Source organism: Accipiter gentilis, chromosome 30 (genome assembly GCF_929443795.1).
Source record: "Accipiter gentilis chromosome 30, bAccGen1.1, whole genome shotgun sequence".
NCBI lineage: Eukaryota > Metazoa > Chordata > Aves > Accipitriformes > Accipitridae > Astur > Astur gentilis.
Window position 1 is genome coordinate 17625461 of NC_064909.1, and position 19745 is coordinate 17645205.

The following is a 19745-nucleotide window of genomic DNA, read 5'->3' on the forward strand; positions in this document are numbered from 1 at the left end:
CTTACTTATAGTTTTGTTAGCCTGCAATACCCAGCCTGAAATTTCAGACATCTGTCTTAGGATATCTTTTTGCTGAAGCTTCTTAATCCGGTGCACTCTCTATTCTCCAATGCTGAAATTTCAGGGTGTGTTCCTCCTTCCCTGCTTTTCCAGCATGGCCATGGCTACGATCGCACCGGGAAGCAGCAGAGATCGTGGAATGCCAAGCAGCTTCCCCGCTTGGCTAGCACAGGTGTTTCCCATTAGGGTGCAGAGGTGGTCTTCTGCAAGGCCCCCTTGCTTGCAGGCATGCTGTATGTACGTGGCTGAGTGTTTCTCAGTCTGAAAGTGACTCTTTTGCTTGTGATCTTCTTTTACACTTAGCAGAGCTCTAGCTTTCCAGTAACAATCTTAATTCCTGCATTTAATGTACTGTATTGCTTTAACCTCTGTCATAACCTAACAGTGTGCGTCTCTGCGTGATGCAGGCACAAGCTTCACTTCTCAAAGTCGAGGATACTCTTTTCGGTACAAATTCTTTCTTCTTCTGAATTGCATGATTTTACTAGTGACTTCCTTCCTCCCTCTCTCATTTCCCATCCCATTCCTCAAAGAGCCGTCTCTGACTTAAATCAACCAACAAACCACATACCAAAAGTCAACAAACAAATCCCGGACCCGTATGCGTGGAGGTCAGCCTAAGTGGTAACAGGCTTGTTATCAGACGTGCATGCAATGCCTGGCGTGCTTGACAGCCTCTCGCTGTAGATAGAGGTCCTGGAGCCGAGTGGGCATCGGGAAGGACTGCCTTGTACTGGTAGGACTCAATGTCACCGCTTCTCAACACGCCTACTTTTACATTAAATTGTTAGGGTGTTGTTTTCCCAAGCAGCAGCTTTGGTCCGGAAAAAAAAAAAAAGACTTTTTGCTGCTGTGTGGCAATCCAGTAACTCCCCCATAGCCGAGTCCTGCCAAATGTTAGGACGGGCTCTTACCGTGGCTCCAGGTGCTGTAATGGAGGAACTGAGATGCTGCAAGCCGTGCCTGCGTGAAGGACGTGGGTCTGAGCAGCGACCGCAGGTGGCAAAGGTGCCCTTAAAGGACTGGGTGGCTCTGTCCAGGAAGGGAGACACGAGTTTTGGAAGAATTAGGGCAGGGAAGGGAAATCTCCTAAATCAGTGTATGAGTTCCTGCTGTCTGTGCATCTGCCCTTTAAAGCTCAGCTGTTTCTAGCCTGGAAACCCTCACGGTTTAGGGATTACTAGTCAAACCTCATGTCTTGGCATTTGGGTGACAGGAGCTTGAGACTGTCTGGTCTTCTGCTTACCCTGGCAACTTGACCAATATTGCTGGGCTCAGCGGATGGCTCGCTGCTAGATGTGACATCTCTAGCAGGAAAAACGTAACGCGTAATAGCTACCACCAGCACCAATAAGGTGATGCTGATGTGCTCTGTCAGCATTTTCGCAGGGCTCCAGAGACTGCACAGCTCTCTAATTCTTAAGAACAGAAACTGCATTTACCAAAAAACCCCGCCCCCCCAAAAAGCCCCTCCTGAAACTTTGTCGAAGCTTCCCCATTTCCAACAAACATAGTTAAATCTTTACCCTCTGCCCTGCTTAGAAAAGGACCCGATGAGGGTACTGCTCCAAATTCTTCCTGCAAAATAAGTCCGTGGTGCGCAGTGGGAGTTGATCTGGCAGATGACGGGAACGCTGGAGACCCTTTCGGGTGAACTCCTCAGGTGTCACTTCTTGGAGCAAACAGCGGTAGCTTACAAGCTCATTTTGCTGATCGTGTTGCCTGTAACCATGTGCTAGCCACGTCTCTCAGCGCCTCTCTGAGAAGGCAAGATAATTTTGCATTTTCTTCCCCTTTTTTGTTGTTAATGGCATCTTAATTGTGTCTCGAAGGGAGCACGTAGCCAGCTCTCGTCTATCCCAAGTGCCTGTGGAAGCAGAGAGGCCCATGGCACATTGCATCAGAGGAGCATGGTTTATTTTGTAACGTCAGGGTAAGAAGGGTTTTAAAGCCTTTCAAATGAATTGGGGCTCTTGTATTGGAAGAGCATAAATGTCTGACGGGAGAGGAGGGTCTGCGCCCCCGCATCCCGGGGCAGGCTGCTTTCTGACACCTCCTGGGCTATTGCTGTCGGCTCTCAGCTACAAAATCATCGCCTGGAGCTCTGGCAGCAAAAGTAGGAAGAGTGTCCTCACGTTTGCCGTAATGCTGGTATTTTGGTTTGGACTGGGAGCGCACTTCAGAGTGAATCTTCTGATTTTTTCCCCACTTACCCCACGTGAGCTGGCACTGCAGGGCAGTTTTGGGACACGTGAACTGCATTTGTTTTGGCTGGTGCTAACCTGGAAGAGGTGCTGCAGGAGTGTGCTTGCTGTGCCCTGATTGCTCCTGGACATTGTCCGCAAGACCCTGCTAGAGCAGATCCCAGTAAAACATCCAAGGCACGTGCGGGTGACCCCTCAGCACCAACTTTCTCACTCCGCTGAGCTGTTTCTACAGAGCTGCACCGCATCTTGTTGCGGATGTAGCTGTGGATGGTCATTCTGTTTGCACGTATATTTGTATCGGCCAGCTAAATACCTTTACCCTGCCTGTCACAGGAGGCTGTGGCTGTTCGGGGGTCTAGGACAGCATTCAGCAGAGTTTGGGGGAAGGCCGTCCTTGCTTGGATCGCTGAAAAATACTGTATGTTATGGTTTTCTTTTAATGAGTTGAAGGGCACTGAAGGGAAAGTAACTGCCTTGAGATGCCTTATGAGCCAGCACTGCAGTCAAGAGGAGGAACTTCTCCTGCCATGGAAACAGGATGTATGTACGTCACATCTCTGCTAAAATATACATTACCCTTTCTGTATGCACATATTGTGATGCTGCTGTTATCTAAGTGGTTTGTCGAGGTTTACCCCAGGTGATAGACTTAACAGCTGAAATACCCCTTCTTATTACAGTTGCAGTTGAGCTCATGTCTGCGGTCATCCAGACAGACGAGATTTCTATGATTCCATGATTCTATTTCCAGTGGTTCTCTGGTAATGGTGGCTGGGAACTGGAGCTGATGAACAGCAAGGGGATGATGCTGGAGCCCGTCCCTGGGACACCTTGCTGTGGCCCGGCTGCCCCTGAAGATGTGGAGGTGTGATTGTGGGCCAGTGATCCTCAGAAGATACAGCTAATGCTCTGTGCATCTTAAGCACTGTCACGCAGCCTTGGGGTTGGGGGGAAAGAGGTCTCTAGTGGGAAATTGCTTTTTTTCAGGGAGCAGTGTCTGATATACAGCGCAGGAGGACCCGAAATGAAAAGCGGTTTGGAGTTGGAAGCCCTGAAGGGTCTCCCTGCTCTTTGTTAGACTTTTTTTTACAGTCGTGGGTTTGGGGATTTTTTATTAATCGATACCACTGGGGAGAAAAGATGCGAGGAGGCAGGAGCGGCATCCGCGTCAAGCATCAATTTGGCATGCCACTGCTTCCTCCGGAGGTTGGGGGGAGACAGGGCTTGAATATCTTCAACAAATCTCCCTTTCTTCTTGGTAGATAGGTGTTTTAGGGTTTTTTTTCTTCTTTTAGGGTTTGTCTGCCTGGTTTTGTTTTTTTTTGACAAGAGATGGTGGTAAACAATTCGTGTGGCTGTTCAAATATTCAGGCAAAGAGCAGGTCCCATCTATAAGGCTGTAAAGATAGGAGAGAGATGTCTATTATCTGATAAACCTCTTGGTGAATATACAATATACCTCCATGCACACCCACGGTGTTTTCCAGCGGTTCCCCTAGCTGAAGTGGAAGCAGCTGCTGAGAACTGCCCGTACCCGACGGAGCCGGGGCTGCTGCCCAGGGCTGAAGCTCACGGAGGGCTTTCTGCTGTGCAGGGACGGGTGCTTCAAAATGCAGGAATTCTTCTCCTTCCTTTATTTGCCTAGATAAAATCCTACAAGTCAAATTAGAAATGTTAGAAAGATGCAGAAAAGATGATGGACCAAAAAATAATCTCAGAACAATATAACTGCCCCGCTCATTTTGAGATGGAGAGTCAAAACGGTCTGGTGGCCGCTCTGTGCTGTCTCTGGAGGGATGTTTCCCTAGATGTTAAATAAAAGTTACACCTGCATTTCAGCTAGCGCATCAACAGTTGCCCCACTGTTGATGAGAAATAGTAACCTCCAAAGGCAGTTTAGCATTTTAGATCATCTTAGGCTTAGTGTTTGCTAGGAGAAATGGCAGTCGTCTTTTGTTGCCTGTGGTTAGACCGCTGGTTTGTTTTAAAGCTGGATGCATCTGCGTTCTATAGGATTTCCAGCTCCAGTTGTGCATGCTTTTCCCCTAAAGCACGACACTAACTTCAGACCTGTGTTGGATTTCCACTGCGTGTCTTTGCCAAGCAGCAGATGCGAGCGGAACGGTGCACAGGAGCAGCCTCGTGGGCATCGTCTCTTTTGCTCGATGTCTGCTTTTAGTAGAAATAATGGTGGGTGGAAGCGTGGTTTCACATTACATCTAACCCAATCTAACCACCCAGAGAAGTCGTCACCCTGTTTATTGCCTCTTGCGTGTCGGACCGAGTGTCTGTGCGGCTTCAGGCTGTGCCCCAGTTGGGCTGGATGTTGCAATCCTTGTGCTAGGTTGTCAGGGCAGCAAGCTGGTGGGAATACATGGCTGGGAAGATGAAAGAGGGAAACTAGCCCCATTCTGGCTGCAGGCCCCAGCTGAACTGAATTAGGTGTCAAGTGGAAGTCCTGGCCTAAAGTAGCAGTTAAAACGGTGTAAAGTGGTGGTTTGCTGGTCAAGGGAGTTCTTGCTGCTCCCTGAGGGCACAGCCTCAAAGCTACCAAAGGGAGAAAAAAAAATTTTCAAAAGCACCAGATTTAGGCAGGGTTGGGATGCTGGGGAAAGGGTCAGGGTCCGGGAGAGGTCCAGGAAAGGGATCAGGGTGTCAGTCTGTCACTGAGATGAGGGATGAAGCCAGTTGGGAGGATAACCCCTGGTAGTACCTAGCTGGCTAAATCATCCTGCCAGCCACCGTGGCTGTTTAATTAAAGGTAAGCTTCTTGATGGGTATCTTACAGAATGTCCTCAGTTTTAGCATGAAAAGATGAGTATAAGAAAGAATCAGGTTAAAAAAAACCAAACAAACTCTGAGAGATGTTACAGCTCGGAGATCTTTATGAAAGGCAGCGGCTTCAACTAAAATGATGGAGCTGCATCTCTTTCTCAGCTGGAGCTCTCCCTGATTTTGAATTTTCACTATTGATAGCAAAATATTTTCTCTTTTCGGGAAATGCCCCATGACTTAAATAGGACCACAGACTTGCATGCTTTGTGGGTCCTTTTCAGTCTTAAGTCAGTCATGGAGCATTCATCCCTAAAATGGTATTAATACCCCCTTGATACTGGCAGGAGGAGGCCAGCTGGCCTCTGTGGGGTCACCGGAGGTGCCCCACGAAGCTTGGGTTTCTGCTCTGAGACTTCTCCCCCGAAATCCTCTAGAAAGACCTTTCTGTTCAGGTGTAGAGCTGCCCCGTCCTTCTCCCATATGCATGACCGCTCCTGTAATGTCTGTTTTACCCCCCAAAACCCGGTGCCGCTACCTGTAGAGCTGTCAGCTGACCTATCAGGTCAGTGATTAGAGAATCATTTTAACTTTTCCTATTTAATTTACCTCTTTATGTTGCAAGAATTAGCAGGCTCAAAACCCAGTTGTTTTCTTTATTTAGTAAACATGTGAAGAAACACTTGAGAGGAGCAGGATGTGCTTCATCTTGATTAACTTTCAGCATATCAAATTTAATATCAAGAATGACTATCACAGTGGTGCTTACATTGTTAGGTGCATCAAAAATACATTGATTGGGTTTTCAGGTTTTTTTAGCTGTGCATCCACCAAAATGCTTTTACAGGATGGTGGAAAGTCAAATGAGTATGTGGCCATATCTAAGCGAAGGGAAAGGTGCTTTGGTTTCTTAGAAACCCGTTAGTCAAAAGACTGCTAATCAATTCACTGATGCCTGGGCAGATCCTTAAACTCACAGCTGTATTTACCAAGTGTTAAAATAAGGTTTACAGCTTTCAGTGGACAAACGTGGATGGAAATGGGGCTTTAGAGAAGGGGCTTCAGAGATGCTATCCCAAGCTGCCAGATGGGTGCTTCCATCCCGTATAACGAGGGTCTCAGGACCATACGCTCAGTTTGGGAGCATCTGCTTTCCACGCAGGCGATGGAACTGCCTGAGGACGATGTACATCGGCTGTGCAGTGATGGATGCCTACGTCATTGTGCTGTGCTGCTTTCTTGGGAATATTAAATTACAAATGACTGTAACAGCCTGGCCCTTGGATTTTCTAATTTGCAGTACTTCTTTCTTGCAGGTGAACGGAAAAGGTTCGTTATGGTGCGTTGACCCAGAATATAAACCTAATCTTGTCCAAGCACTGAAAAAGCAGCCTTTTCCCTCAGCACTTGCATTTTATACTCCGCCAGCGTCACCACCAAGGTAGGTGAATTTTCTCATCCACGTAGGGCGTGCGGTTACGTTACTCCACCTAGCCAAGGAAATGCCCACGCAGATGTTGATGTGTTGTTACCAGCTGCCACCTAAGAGAAGAATTTGAGTGGGTCCGATGAGGTGGGGAAGTGTAATGAGCTCAGGCTTCCCAGATAGCAGATCTGGGGTTCATGTCCAAGTCGTCTTCGTAACTGTGGGAGAGTTTAAAAGAAGAAGGTTGGGGCTGTGCTGGGTGCTTGTGGGTGAGCCCAGTTTCTCTAGGGGGCAGGCAGTCCCGGGAACTGGAGCAAAATCTTCCTTCAAGCACAGCTCACCAGGACTGATCTAGGGTGCCTGGTGCTGCTAGCTTGTAAGGAGGTGTGTGTCTTCTCCTCTAAGTCACTCGTCTGGATATAAAATGTATATATTCTATGCTGTTGTCAAAAACAATCAACTTTTCTACAATCTGAAGTGCTTAGAGGGGCTTGTCTAAGAGACGGGTGGTTTTCTCGGAGGCTGTTAAAAGCATTTTGCAGCAGGGATTGGAAGAACAGCCTTTACCATAAACATAGTCTGAGGTGGAGCATGCAAGACTGCTGAAATCAGGGCTTCCTCATCTGACACAGTTTAAGATTAGGCAATAGATTTTGGAGAATTTGAAGTCAACATCATGTGGTCTCTGTAGAGGAAGAAGAACGGCAGCTGGGTCAGCCTATAGAGGTGGGACGGAGAGGAGGAGGAGGACAGAAAGCAGAGGAACACCTTGTTGGTGAGCTCAGTTCTTAGGTAGGCATGTGGCCGGTTTTTCTAGTTCAGCAAAGAATTTGGGTGAGATAAGAGATAACTAAGGTCTCTCTACATTGCCCTATGCCTTAACCTTACTGCGAGGAGTTTCCTTAACAAACAGGAGGAACTGGGGTTACTGGAGCAGGATGTAAAACTGATAACGTTGAGCAGATGTTTCTACGGGTCCAACGGGACATTGACCCTGGGAGCTGGCACCCCTGTGCAAGCTTTAGCTGTCTGGCAGCGGCTGAAGATTTTTCCAGTTGGGCTGGTAACCTGCAGGATGTAACAGTGGTCTCTGACCTTCCAGACGTCTTGGGCTGTAAAGGGTCATCTTGGGTTTGAACAAGCCGGGCAAAACTGTCCTGTTTTCCAGCTTTCTGCTGGAACGGAAGCATTACTAAAGTAACCCTGGAAGTGTTTAAATATTAAGAAATAGTCAAATTGGAAAGTATGAGGTGGCTGGTGGTATCGTCAGTCTTTGTTTTATGGGAACAAAGATTACTGAAACTACTGTAACCGGACTCTAGATGATGCTTTTACAGGCTTTAATGTTTCTACATAAGGGCATGGACTTCTGTTTTTCGGTACGACTCGAGTGAAGGTTTGGTCCTTGAAAGCTTTGTTAACACCGTGTCTACGTTAACGCGGTCAAACTTTAAAATTAGAGTAATACAGATGGGAAGGCACCTCTGGATGTTGTCTATCCAGCGAGAGGAACAGAGGATCAAGACAGAGTCAGCCTAGGGCAGGTCTTTCAGAGCCTTGACCAGTTAAGCTTTTAGCATCTCCAGGGTCTTCAAGATTAGTCCGACGATACAAGCATTGAAGTATGATTTGCCTAGCTTGTATAAATACAACGTACTGATATTGGGTGTAGGGAAGGAGAGATTTTATCCGAATGCTGAAGTACTTGCAAAATCAGGATTTTAATTTGAAGTTGTTGTTTTCGGTAACCTTTTTTCCTTCACTGAAGGACTAGCCACACTTGCCAACAATCACAATTACAAGGAAATTCTGGTCCTAATGAAGCCACATGGCAAAATTCCCACTGACTTCAATATGTGAAGGGTTTTACAGTGCTTGTATTTATAAGGACAACAAAACAAGAGCAACATTTTAAGATACTAAACTTCTCCCTAATGAAAGCTGGTTTATTTTCCTTTAATAATAAAAAACGATTGTATGACTTTCAGTCATGCACAGAAAAACAGATCTGTCTTTTTACCCCTCCACATTTAAAAATTCTTGGATTAGATTTAAATTCTGGCCTAATTTTGGGGAATGGCCCTGAAGGGGCTGCCTTGTGTGTGGAAAGAAAGAGAAAGCCCAGAGGTACAGCTGGAGAGAGGCTGGCAGGACCGTCCAAATTTAACTACAGGGTGATGCTAGAATTCGGCTGCAAGAGTCTCTGAATTTTTCTGTGGGAGGGCTAGTGTTCATAATTATTTTACAGTGTGTTCTCAGGGAATGTAGCTATCATTCAGCAGGATTTTAAAATAAAGTTTAAGATGTTAATTGGAGCAGAAGCTTTCCAAAACTGTAATCTGTGTCTAGGTACACTGAATTTTCTATTATCATAGGTGATTAGCATCACTGGTGCATTTTATTTCTGCACAGCTTGTTCAACAAGTCGGTGCAAGGCCCCTAGCTGCATTCTGTTTCTAGTACTACATGTAGTCTTGTATCCCTGGGCTCTGGGGATGGCCAGGGTCCTCATCTTGTAAATACCTTATGCATATGCATACCTTATGAGAGTATCCTTCTCATAGCTTGTCTTAATCAATACTAAGCATTAATTTGCTCTAGGAAAGCTCTATGTGGATGTGATTCTTGAAGGATCTGAGCTCAGACAAAAGGATGAAGGTGTTTGGCATCTCTTTGTACAATTTACCTGCAGACTGCAGAGCCAACCATGTTGGGGTGGGTCCACTGCTTTCCTTATGACATTTTTTTTAAAAATAATAATTTTTAATTTCCCCCCCTCCGGTTTTTGGATCTGTTCCCTTTGCACTGCATCACCCTTACAAGAAAACATACTAGACAGCGAACTCTAGTTTTGCACATGTTCAGCTGCACTGGATCTTTTTCCCTTCGGTTAGCATATTGGGAGATGCTTAAATATTACTCTGCTTTTCAGTAGCTTTGGTTACCTGTGCCAGGCAGGCTGCAGTGCTGCAAGAGCTCCTTATGTAGCTTGGATGATGCATTTCAAGCCACCTTGCTTCAGTTTTTTTCTCCTGCGCTCTACCAATCTTTGGAGCTGTTACCAGTGGCCAGCCGAGTTTGGAAAAGATGATGGCAAGCTGGAGCAGTGAGAGTATTAAACGGGCATCCCTCCTTAACAGCTGTGCAAAGTAGCTGATCTCAGGGTTGTGGAGATGTGTACAGCCACAGCACCGGCCAGTAACCAGTGAAAAATATTTTTTTCAAAATTCAGCTTAAAAGAATGAAGATTTTAGTTTTAAAAAGGTATTTTAAAAACTGAAGTCATTGTTTGGGTTTTAATTAATGATCTAGACAAGTAATTAAAAAATGTTAAGTACTTAGCAGCTTTGTGATTTTGGGGGGATTTGTGGCTGTACTTTATTTTGGAGAGTAGAGCTGCCTAAATGCGATAAATATAAAAGGTAAACACACCTCAATGATAGGAATCACCCTATTAATCCCATGAGGTTGCTGTTACAGGTTGCGCTTGAAATGTCTGCTCATCACTCTTCGAGTTCTTCCAGTGATACTGTAAAAGATGCATGTTGCTATGTTTCATGCTATTTTAACAGTGGTGTACTATTTCTGTTGTATCTATTTCTAACTGTTTGCTAGTATATTTATAAAGAACTGAATATTTAGGACTGGGAGTGTAGCAGAAAACCATGTGAAAACTTTAACTTGCCCTTTATTCTGTAAGGTATTAAGCGGTACTATGCCAGGTGCAAAGCTGGTCTGATAACGCAAAAAAGCAGACAGCATCACCAAAACATCACAGCTTCAGATAACTTTAAAATCAGCAGATATCTTGGTTTGGGCTTTTTTGTTCTTCCGCAGCTTTTTGCACAACTCTACCTTTTGTTATTGTTAAACTCCAACCACTGTTTCGAAGAGCAGACGGACACAAGTGGTCCTTACCTATTCTGTCGCTCCTGGGCTCTTAAGCATCCCTATATAAGCTAATGTTTTGTTCACATGTAGGTTTTACTTACTAAAAATACGTATCTTTATTTAAAATCCAGCCTTTAGGCAGTGTCCTGGTATTGGCTGGGGTAGAGTTAATTTTCTTTCTAGTAGCTGGTATAGTGGAATGTTTTGGATTCAGTATGAGAAGAATGTTGATAACACACTGATGTTTTCAGTTGTTGCTCAGTAGTGTTTAGACTAAGTCAAGAATTTTTCAGCTTCTCATGCCCAGCCAGCAGGAAGGCTGGAGGGGCACAAGAAGTTGGGAGGGGACACAGCCAGGGCAGCTGACCCAAACTGGTCAAAGGGATATTCCATACCATGTGATATCATGCCCAGTATATAAACTGGGGGGAGTTGGGGTGGGGGGGGATCGCTGCTTGGGAATTAGCTGGGCATCGGTCAGCAGGTGGTGAGCAATTGTACTGTGCATGACTTGTTTTGTATATTCCAATTCTTCTATTATTATAATCTTTATTTTCTTCCTTTCTGTTCTATTAAACTGTCTTTATCTCAACCCACGAGTTTTACTTTTTTTTCCCCGATTCTCTCCCCCATCCCACTGTGTGTGGGGGAAGTGAGCGAGCGGCTGTGTGGAGCTTAGCTGCTGGCTGGGGTTAAACCACGACGGGCAGCTACATAAAATCTGTAGAAGTTAGTCTCACTTGACAACAAGACTTTTGCTTGGTGTGTGTGTTTGGAGGTGTTTTCCAAGTGCTGATGATGGCTTATGGTGCTGCATAAACCATCAACCAATGTGTCAAGCCATTTACTGAGGTCAATAGAAATTGCTTGCCCACCAAACTGTGGTGATTGGGTTGGGTTTGTTTTTTACCTTTCTATGTTCATTGTATTGTGTCTGCTATACTTTGTACAAATCATTTGGCTAATTAGGGCTTCGCTTTGACCTGTTGAATTTCTTTTCAGTAGGTCAGCGTCCCCTCACTACCTAACTTCAGTCCTTCAGCAGAATCATGGCCGATCTCTCAAAGGTAAACGTTTAATTTTCTTTCGCTCTGCTCCCCTGGTTTTAGTTGCAAGCATGTACCGAAGCCCAGCTGATGTTGTGTATGGACCTGGTCTGAAGGGTCTGCTAGATTATGAAAAAAACTGATGTAGTAGAACGCATGTGTACTATATTAGCTGGGATTGAATTTAAATCCATAAGATGAATTTCAAGATGTAATAGGGGCCGTCTTGTTCTGCCAGCAAGGTATTTAGCAGACGCATCACTCCCAAGTATGACCTACTTTAAGAAAGAATAGTCAAGTAGGAAACAAATCTGAAAGCTACGTATCTCTACGCTAGTTTTATTGCTTACCAGGAGCTGAGAACAAAAGGCAGCAAATTTAACGTATAAAGCTTGTGGGATGTGGCCACAGAAGTCCCTTAAAGTCTGTTCTTTGATCCAGGTGGGTGGGAGCAGGGCAACGTAGAATAACGAGTATCCTTCAGACGAGTATTTCACAGCTGTGTGGTACTTTTCACTCACTTGCCAAAAAGTTGGGCGCAAGCTGGTGTTGTTGCCAGTGTAGTTATGCAGGAAGACCTAAGTTCTGGATATTAACCCAGTTAACAGAAGAGCCTCCTGATGTCTGTTTAGTTTAAGGTTCTCACCTTAAAAATTGCAAAATGTTGATTTTAACTCTTGGGAGAGGGGAATAGGTTGGGTTTAATACATGGACTCTGAATAGAGGCCTTGATACTGTAGGCTGCAGTGCTGCTCCTCAACCAAGTTTATATCCCTCTGTGTTTCCTACACTAGCAATGAAGCAGGCGCAGGAGAAAACAAATCACGTCCACAGCCAAAAGCTTTAATGTTGTATAAATATTATTTTAACAACAGTCACCAAAACTTGGTGGAGAAAGATTGGATCGGACCGACTCGTGCTCAAGATAGTACTGTGGATGAGTGATCTCTTCTAGCCATGGCAGAAACTCAGCAGCACGACACATTTTCCCGTCTAACAAGTCAAACGCAGTTGTCTGTAGATGATGTTTCAGAAGGTGCCCATCCCTCCTGGCTGTCCCCGTGGTGGCTGGCAGTGCTGTTAGGGTAGTTGTTTGGCATTGCTACTGAGAAAAAAATGCAGATTTTGTTTTTTTGGGTTTTTTTGGTGGTTTTTTTTCCTGTTTATTTTCAGGGAATCCTTGCTGAAGCGCAACATTGCTTGTCTTGCTGGTGTCCCCTTTCTCAGCCCCCTGGGATCTACCTACTCTTACAGGTTTTAACAAGCGTTAGAGTAACAGGGACTTTGCCATAGTTCTGTCCTAGGGGTTTCTACTTTTGCTTTCCACAAGGGAAAATAGCCAGCCAGATTCAGATTTAAAAAAAACCCACAAAACCAAACAACAAAAAAACCCAACACCTGAATTTAAGATGGAAATCTGTTTTTTATCGACAGTCAAATGCAAATAGAAGTAGCAACAGGTGTTGAACAGAAGATGGTTACTTCCTTTTCCCATACGTAGTTTTTTAGAAGTTTTCTTCGTTTTAAAACATTTTAGTGGGCCTTGGTACCAGGAGGGAGCTAGACAGCATGCTGGGTATCGCAGCATTTCTTTTGAAGAAGCGTGTTGAGCACAGGTCTTGCACCTCACTACTACAACTTAATACATTGAAGCCTTGTCCTTGTCAAAAATAATAATTTATTTTTTTTTAAAGTGCTGAAAAGTGACTTGTGCTCAATTTTTAAAAGGCTGATTCCAAGAAAAAGTGAGCATGTGTTAATTTGTTGTAAAGGCGTGTTGTTAAAGCTCTTTCAAAAGGATAATGAAAGGCCACCGACGAAGTAGGACTTGAGCAGCATAGCAGACATCCAGCGCTCTGGTTTTGCTAGCACGGTAGGCTTTGAGGTGAGAAGGTTGCTTTTAGTTTTTGGCCACAAACCAGAAACATTGGTTAGGCAGCAAAGCCAAGGTTCTTTAGAGATCAAGCAGTTGCCTGTTCCACAGATGATAATTACCATGCATCCAGACAGAGGTTTTATGGTGGTACCTGGGTGGCGAGGAAGCATCCTTGGCTGGCCGGCTGCTGCAGGGCTGCTAGATTGGGGATTCTCAGGGCTTGTTAGAGAATACAAGAAATCCCTCTCCTCTTAATGATTTTGCTGAGTGTCCTGTGACAGGTTTGGAGATTGCCAGTCTGAGGGTAACTATTCCAATTTGCTACACCGGAGGTGCCAAAATGATGACGTATATCTCATTTAATTTCTGCATCTTGGTGAACCTGTTCAGCATCTCCCTGGCATTGGAGACAAGCCATTAATGTTCCCAGGGTTGCATAGGGCAGCTGTTGTGCATACGAAGGAATTCCTTGTAATAAGGTGCTTCCTCAGCCATTCTGCTGGGGAAGCATAAATTTGGGAAATACTCCTCTGTCGAGAAGAGCAATCACAAATGAAGCCAAAGCACATTAGCGGTGACACAGAGTTCTGTGAAGAAGTCGCTGCAGAGGCGTCTCTCCTCTTTCTTTGGGGGTACTGAGATGCAGAAATGCTCTTTGCAGGTAGTAATTCTCTGTTGCATTAATGCCTCTGCTTGTCAGTTCAACAAGGCAGTGCTTATATACCAACATCAGATGTTAAAATAAAATGTCTGTGATAGCAAGCAAGGAATGGGAATATTTCACTTTCTGATTATGGTAATGGAGGAAAGTAACTCTTCATGCCTTTTTTTATTTCTTTTTGTCAGTTGGATACATATGACTTGTAAATTCAGGGGCTCTATTGCTGCCAAAGACAGACAAAACAGAATAATAAAAAATAATCTCATGAGTGCAATGGGATAGACTTTAAAGTATGCTGGTTTTAAAATGAGACAGTGAAAACAAGGGGGGAATGTGTATGTTTTATAACCTGCGTTGGAAACAGCAGCTCAGTCCCCTTCCCATGTTGGTCCAACATTCCCAAGGAGTCATGTTATTCAAATTTCTCCTTGACCAGGGATGAAGTTAGGGACAATTATTTAAGATAAGGAAGCCAAAATGACAATTCTGCAGTCCCTCTCCCAATACTAACCCTCCCCTCAAATTCAGTAATATAGTTAATGCATATAATGGGGTGGGGGAAGAAACAAACGCCATCAAAAATTGCTGATGTTTCACTTCAGCAGTTCCCACCCAAGTTCCAGTTCAGCAGGACTGAGAGCCCGTTCTGCTCGCTGCCGGTACCTTCCAGCACGTTGTCTTCCAGCCCCACTTCTCCACTCACTGCTCGTGTGTACATACATACATACATATGTACACCTTGGATGTGGTCTTTTGCTTTGAGACACCAAGGCTCTTGTGAGAGCTGACTGTCTCTTTGCTCCTCTTTTGCCTGGTTAGTCCACCATATCTATTTCTTATATATTTCTCTCCTGTATAAGGAGTATTCATCATCCATAGCTGAAGTGAGCGACGGAAGACCTTGGATTTCCTCCTTTTCTTTTTCTTTTTTTTTTTTTTAAAGTGCATGAGCGTGTTCTGAAATGAGTAGGAAAGGCGTGCTTGTTTCTTTTCCTTATCACCGGATTCTGGTTAGAGATGTCACTCTTTGCCATAATATCCTTAAGGTGCCCTTTTTGAGATGTAAGCAATCCACTCTGGCCAGTGAAGGGTGGCATTTTACAGCAGCGCTTGTCACTGTAGCTAAAAGCACCACAGTTTGCCTAAACCTCTTTAAGTGCCTATTTATTATTTAGATCCCCATGCTTTCTAGATCGAGCAGTTCAGTGCCCTTTCCCCCCTCGTCTTCTCAATGTCTTCCGTTTGACTTGTCGTTAGTGTGAAAAATACTGCTGGAGGACAGAGGTGTGCTGAATTAGTGCTGCGTTAACGGGCACGTTCGTTCTCTGCCTTGCATATTCACATAACCAGGGTATGAAGCTGCTGAGATGCTTTGCTGTGCCATATGCATCATCTTTCTTAACCGGTACAAACAAAAGCCACTTGTTGATAAGTATAGCAACAGCATCGTCATCTTGAATGTCTAATTAATGTCACTGATTCTTGGCTTCGGCTTTGGTAAGTGCAATGTGAGAATTCAACTTTTGAATAGCATAGTTAAGGTATGAGACTGTTCTATAACCGTACTGCACTGTACAAGAGTCATGCTCTGTCTGAATTTGTACATTTCCCCCCCTCCCCTGCTCTTTATTGTAGGCCAATAGATGCAGATATATATTCTCTGTATGTTCTAGGGACCTCATTTTGTCAGGCTTACCCGAGAACTAACGTTTTGCTGCTTCTCCTTCACAGAATCCGATATTGATGCTGCTACTGCAATGATGCTGTTAAATACTTCCATTCAACAAGGGATGTTGGACTGTAAGCATAAGCCATTTTACCCTGTTTTTCTTCTCTACCCAGTAGCTAAATGTTTTCTCCATAAAGTTTCAGGAAACAAGTATGGTCTAGTTTCCAGATAGTAAAAGCAGTCAAGAAGAAATTCTAGTTTGATTATTCTTTCTGCTAGCATTACAGAGTTTTATAGAACCATCTTCTTTTTTTTTCCCCAGTTAATGTTGTTTTTTCTGCAAAGTTCTTCCCCTGTCCTCTTTGTGCTAGATGGTAAGAAGAGTTTCTTAGCTACTTCTCTGTTTCTCCAGCTCTTAGTTGTGATTAGCTGAAGACTGTTGTCTTCTGTGGGTGGGGTGACAGTAAATGTGCACAAGATATTACAACTCTTAAATCCTCACGTTCAGCTTACTTTACAGTCAACCAGCCACAGTGTGCTCGTTTTGCAGGTGATCTCGCTGGAGTATTTGCTTACTGACAAATCTCATTTTTAATAGGTGAGAAACCTCAGCCTCTGAAGACACCGAAGAAGAGGAGTTATGGCAGTGCGTTCAATCCTCCCAGTTCCATAAATTTGCAGGAAAGCGATTCCGCGGCCACCAATATCGATCCGAAGGAGGATCACAACTACAGTGCCAGCAGTATGGATTCCCAGCGCTGCGCGTCTAGGTCCAGCGTGTCTTCCTTGTCCTCCCTTGACGAGGTGTACGAATTTATCTCCAAGACCAGCCATGACGGAAGCGATGGCAGCGAAGGATTTCACAGTGAAGTGGATACAGACGTTGACTATGAAGATGATCCTCTTGGAGACAGTGGCTATGCATCACAACCTTGTGTAGATACCTCTGAGGAAAGTCAGCCTAGCAACAAAGCACTCAAGGAGTTATGTCAAGAAATCGATGAGGAGTTGAAAGAAGCAGCGGGGTCTCTGCTCCACCTCGCTGGCATCCAAACGTGCTTGAGTTCCTTAATAAGTACTGCAAAGACCCACTGTCACAAGCAAAGGAAAAAATAGTATGTTTGTCAGTGTTGAATATATACATATATTTTTTTTAATTGTGGCAATACTCTTCTACTTTTACCCTTCACAAGGGAGATCAAAGCCATAAGAGGACTCATTGCTTTTTTATTTTTGGCGCTAACTATAATTTAGCCATTTATTTTTAAATCACTGCCTAAAAAGAAAAAAAAAATATTTAATCTTCTCAAATTAGAAGAGATGCATGACTTGTGAAAACCTGAAAGCATACTCCTTAATGATCACTTTTTAATTGTTTTTTCCTTTTTAATAGTTGATTATTTGTTTTTTTTCCAGAGATATGTTTGTTCAGATGCACATTGCGGATCATATTTACATCTCTGCTGGCCCCATCTGCAGAGGTGAATTTTGCCCTAAGGGCTCTGACTTCCATGTAAAGGATTAAAAAGGAGGACAAAAAAAAAAAAAAAAAAAAAAAAAAAAAAAAAAAAGCAGGGGCGGGGGAAGGTCCTGGCCTCAATTGCCTCTTCCCACTCGTCCTCTCTTCCCTCTTCTGAGACAGGTCCCAGTGGAAACGCTGGGGAAGCGACTCTGAGCGGCTGCAGTTTTCAGCCCATCTGACACAGTGCCTGAAAACCCGTAGCGCTCCAGGAGCTGCTTTCAGCAAGATGCCAAGTACCTCCTGGAATAGTGGGGATAAGGGGGAACTGAGGTGGGTACCACCCGCCGTTTTCTTTTTTTTTTCTTTTTTCTTTTTTTTTTTTCCCTCCTTCCCCTAAATCTGCTGTGTGGAGGTCAGATACCTGAAGGCAAACAGGTTGGGTTTTTTTTTCATCTTAAGACAAATTGTCTCTTTTTTTTGTGGGGGTGTGTGTCCTTTTCATGCAGATGCATGCACACATACATACACGTACCTTGGATGTAGCCAACAGTGAAAGCTGCCACTTGCCAAGTTTGATGTTGTCCTCGTGTTATCACTGCTGTTGAATATGTAGTAGCTGCGTAGTCCTGCAACATCTACCCTTCTGCTCCCCTGTACCAATTCGGGGGGAAAAAAGAGCCCAACAGTTGTTGGTGGTGACAACGTGGACGAGGTGGAGGCTTTAGGTGGCGAACGGCTGCGGGAAAGGGAACGTCTTACCCCCTAAACTGAGACAAAATAGAATAGCTGCCTTTTGGATCAGTGAACCCTGAATTGTTTGGGGGGTTTTTGCCCCTTCCCCTCAATGTTCGTTGTTTTTGTCACATGGGCTGTCCTTACCTTTTGTTTCCCAGATCACTGTGCCTTGTGCTGTGTGAACCCTATCAGCCTGCTGCCGCGTATGGGGCATCTAACGGCTTCAGCCTTTGGATGTACATCATAGCTCAGGAGGACCTCTCTGTTTCGGGAAGAAATTCCTCCACAATTCATTTTTGCAATAAGAGAATCTCTTTATAGTTCCCAGACATCCTTCAGCCAAAAATATTCTAGTGGTATGGTGAACTTTTTTCCTCTTTTTTTTCTTCTTCTTTCCTTTAAAATCAGTGGTGATTGCTTGTATCTTCCTGTAGATGATGGCTTTTTTTAAAAAAAAAATTTCTGTTCAAAAAATGGGTAAGCAGTTCTGTTGGAGTGGGTTTTAACAGTACTGTATGTATAAGGATGCCTTAAGTCTGTTGCAGAATTGTATACAACTATCAAAGGTCATCTTTCCTGTTTCTGAAAGGTAGCATGATGTGCCATAAACGGTCTCGCTAACACGGGAAGCTATTGCTTCCAGCCGGTGTTGGGCAAGCTGGTTGAAAATTAGAAGCAGAGCTACCTAGGAAGCCAGTGTCCACTGTTTTGGTTGTTGGAAACAGTGCTGGATTCAGCCAAAAGTTAACCTTTCCCTAACGGGGTATTTTTCTGGCTATATGGAGGCCTTTCTTAGATCAGTGTGGTTGGGGGTTTTTGGGTTTTGTTTCTTTTTTCTTATTTGTCAGTCTCTTCGTGAATACTGCCATAAACTCTCTACTTTAAATATGAATACAGCCATGCTGCTGAAGGTCTGTTGCTCTGAGGGCCTCTTCCAGTGCCTCTTGAAGACAACGGTGGTGCTCCCGCTGACTCAATGGCTGTTGGATCAAGCCTGAAATATTTGAGGTTCTTTGTGTTTTGGAATTTAAAGCCAATTATGTTTTTTTTTTTAAAGCACAAACACTAGGAAAAAAAAAGTGGTTTGGGTTTTTTTTCCCAGTTTTTTCCAGTACTTCAGTTTTTAAGAATATTTTTCTTCCCTTTCAAGAAATAAATCACTCTGCTGCATTCCTGCTTTGTGTGAACACCCATTCGCCTACACCCGTAACAGGGCAACATGTGTGCAGATGTGTATGTCTTCTGGATATCACAAGTGGTGCATTAGCCAATTAGATCTGATACCGTATGTGTTACTGATGGATAGTAGGGGTAAAACTCGCTATTTAAAGGAAAATTAAGTACCAATGCAGTGGTTCTTAGGATTTTGAGATGTGGAGATGCGAATGCTCGGTGAAACCGCTTTTTGCTCGTGGGTTGCTTTTGTACCTTGGTGGAAAACTGCAAAGAAAACTGCAGAGTTTGCGTCCATGCAAAAATGAGGATTCAGCTACGCAGAAGTGTTGTTAGCAGTCTGGGATTTTGCTCAGTGCCATGATTTCAGTTGCAAGCTGTTAAGAGGGGTGCTGCCTGGCTCTCGCTGATGGTGGTTGCAGCCTTTCTGTAGCTTCCAGTGGAAGCTGGATCAAGGTCCAAGTATTCTGGAAACTGCGGTCATAGTCGGCTCCGTGGTTTGGTTTGGTTCTGAATTATTTTTTTGCCTCAGATAAAATTTGAGAAGGTTAATTCTTACTAGGAGTGTGGCTGTGCCGCTGTTGACCCTGAAGTTGGCGATAACGACTTCAGCATTTCTGAAGGGATGGGGTTGGGATGCTAACAACGCGTTTAATTACCACGTGCAACGAGCAATAAAGCCATACTAATCAGAAGTTAGCGGTGAAAGCTGCATCCAGCCTTGCAGCTTTCAGCCTGGGAGAACTGGAATTGTGGGAAGGGGGAAG

At 44.3% G+C, this 19745-nt stretch overlaps 1 protein-coding gene across 9 annotated transcripts in view; it reads left to right on the plus strand.

The window, feature by feature from the left end:
- FOXN2 (forkhead box N2) overlaps positions 1-19122 on the plus strand; it is a 34844-nt gene extending 15722 nt beyond the window's left edge. For 3 of the 9 annotated variants that reach the window (XM_049833793.1, XM_049833792.1, XM_049833794.1), the window contains 4 exons: positions 6356-6480; positions 11359-11423; positions 15671-15739; positions 16207-19122. In XM_049833793.1, the coding sequence (XP_049689750.1) occupies positions 6356-6480; positions 11359-11423; positions 15671-15739; positions 16207-16724 (777 nt within the window). In that variant the 3' untranslated portion in view covers positions 16725-19122. The remainder of the gene's footprint in view (positions 1-6355; positions 6481-11358; positions 11424-15670; positions 15740-16206) is intronic. The other 6 variants (XR_007510129.1, XR_007510130.1, XM_049833795.1 and 3 more) reach the window with 6 other exon arrangements.
- The last annotated feature ends 623 nt before the right edge of the window (positions 19123-19745 follow it).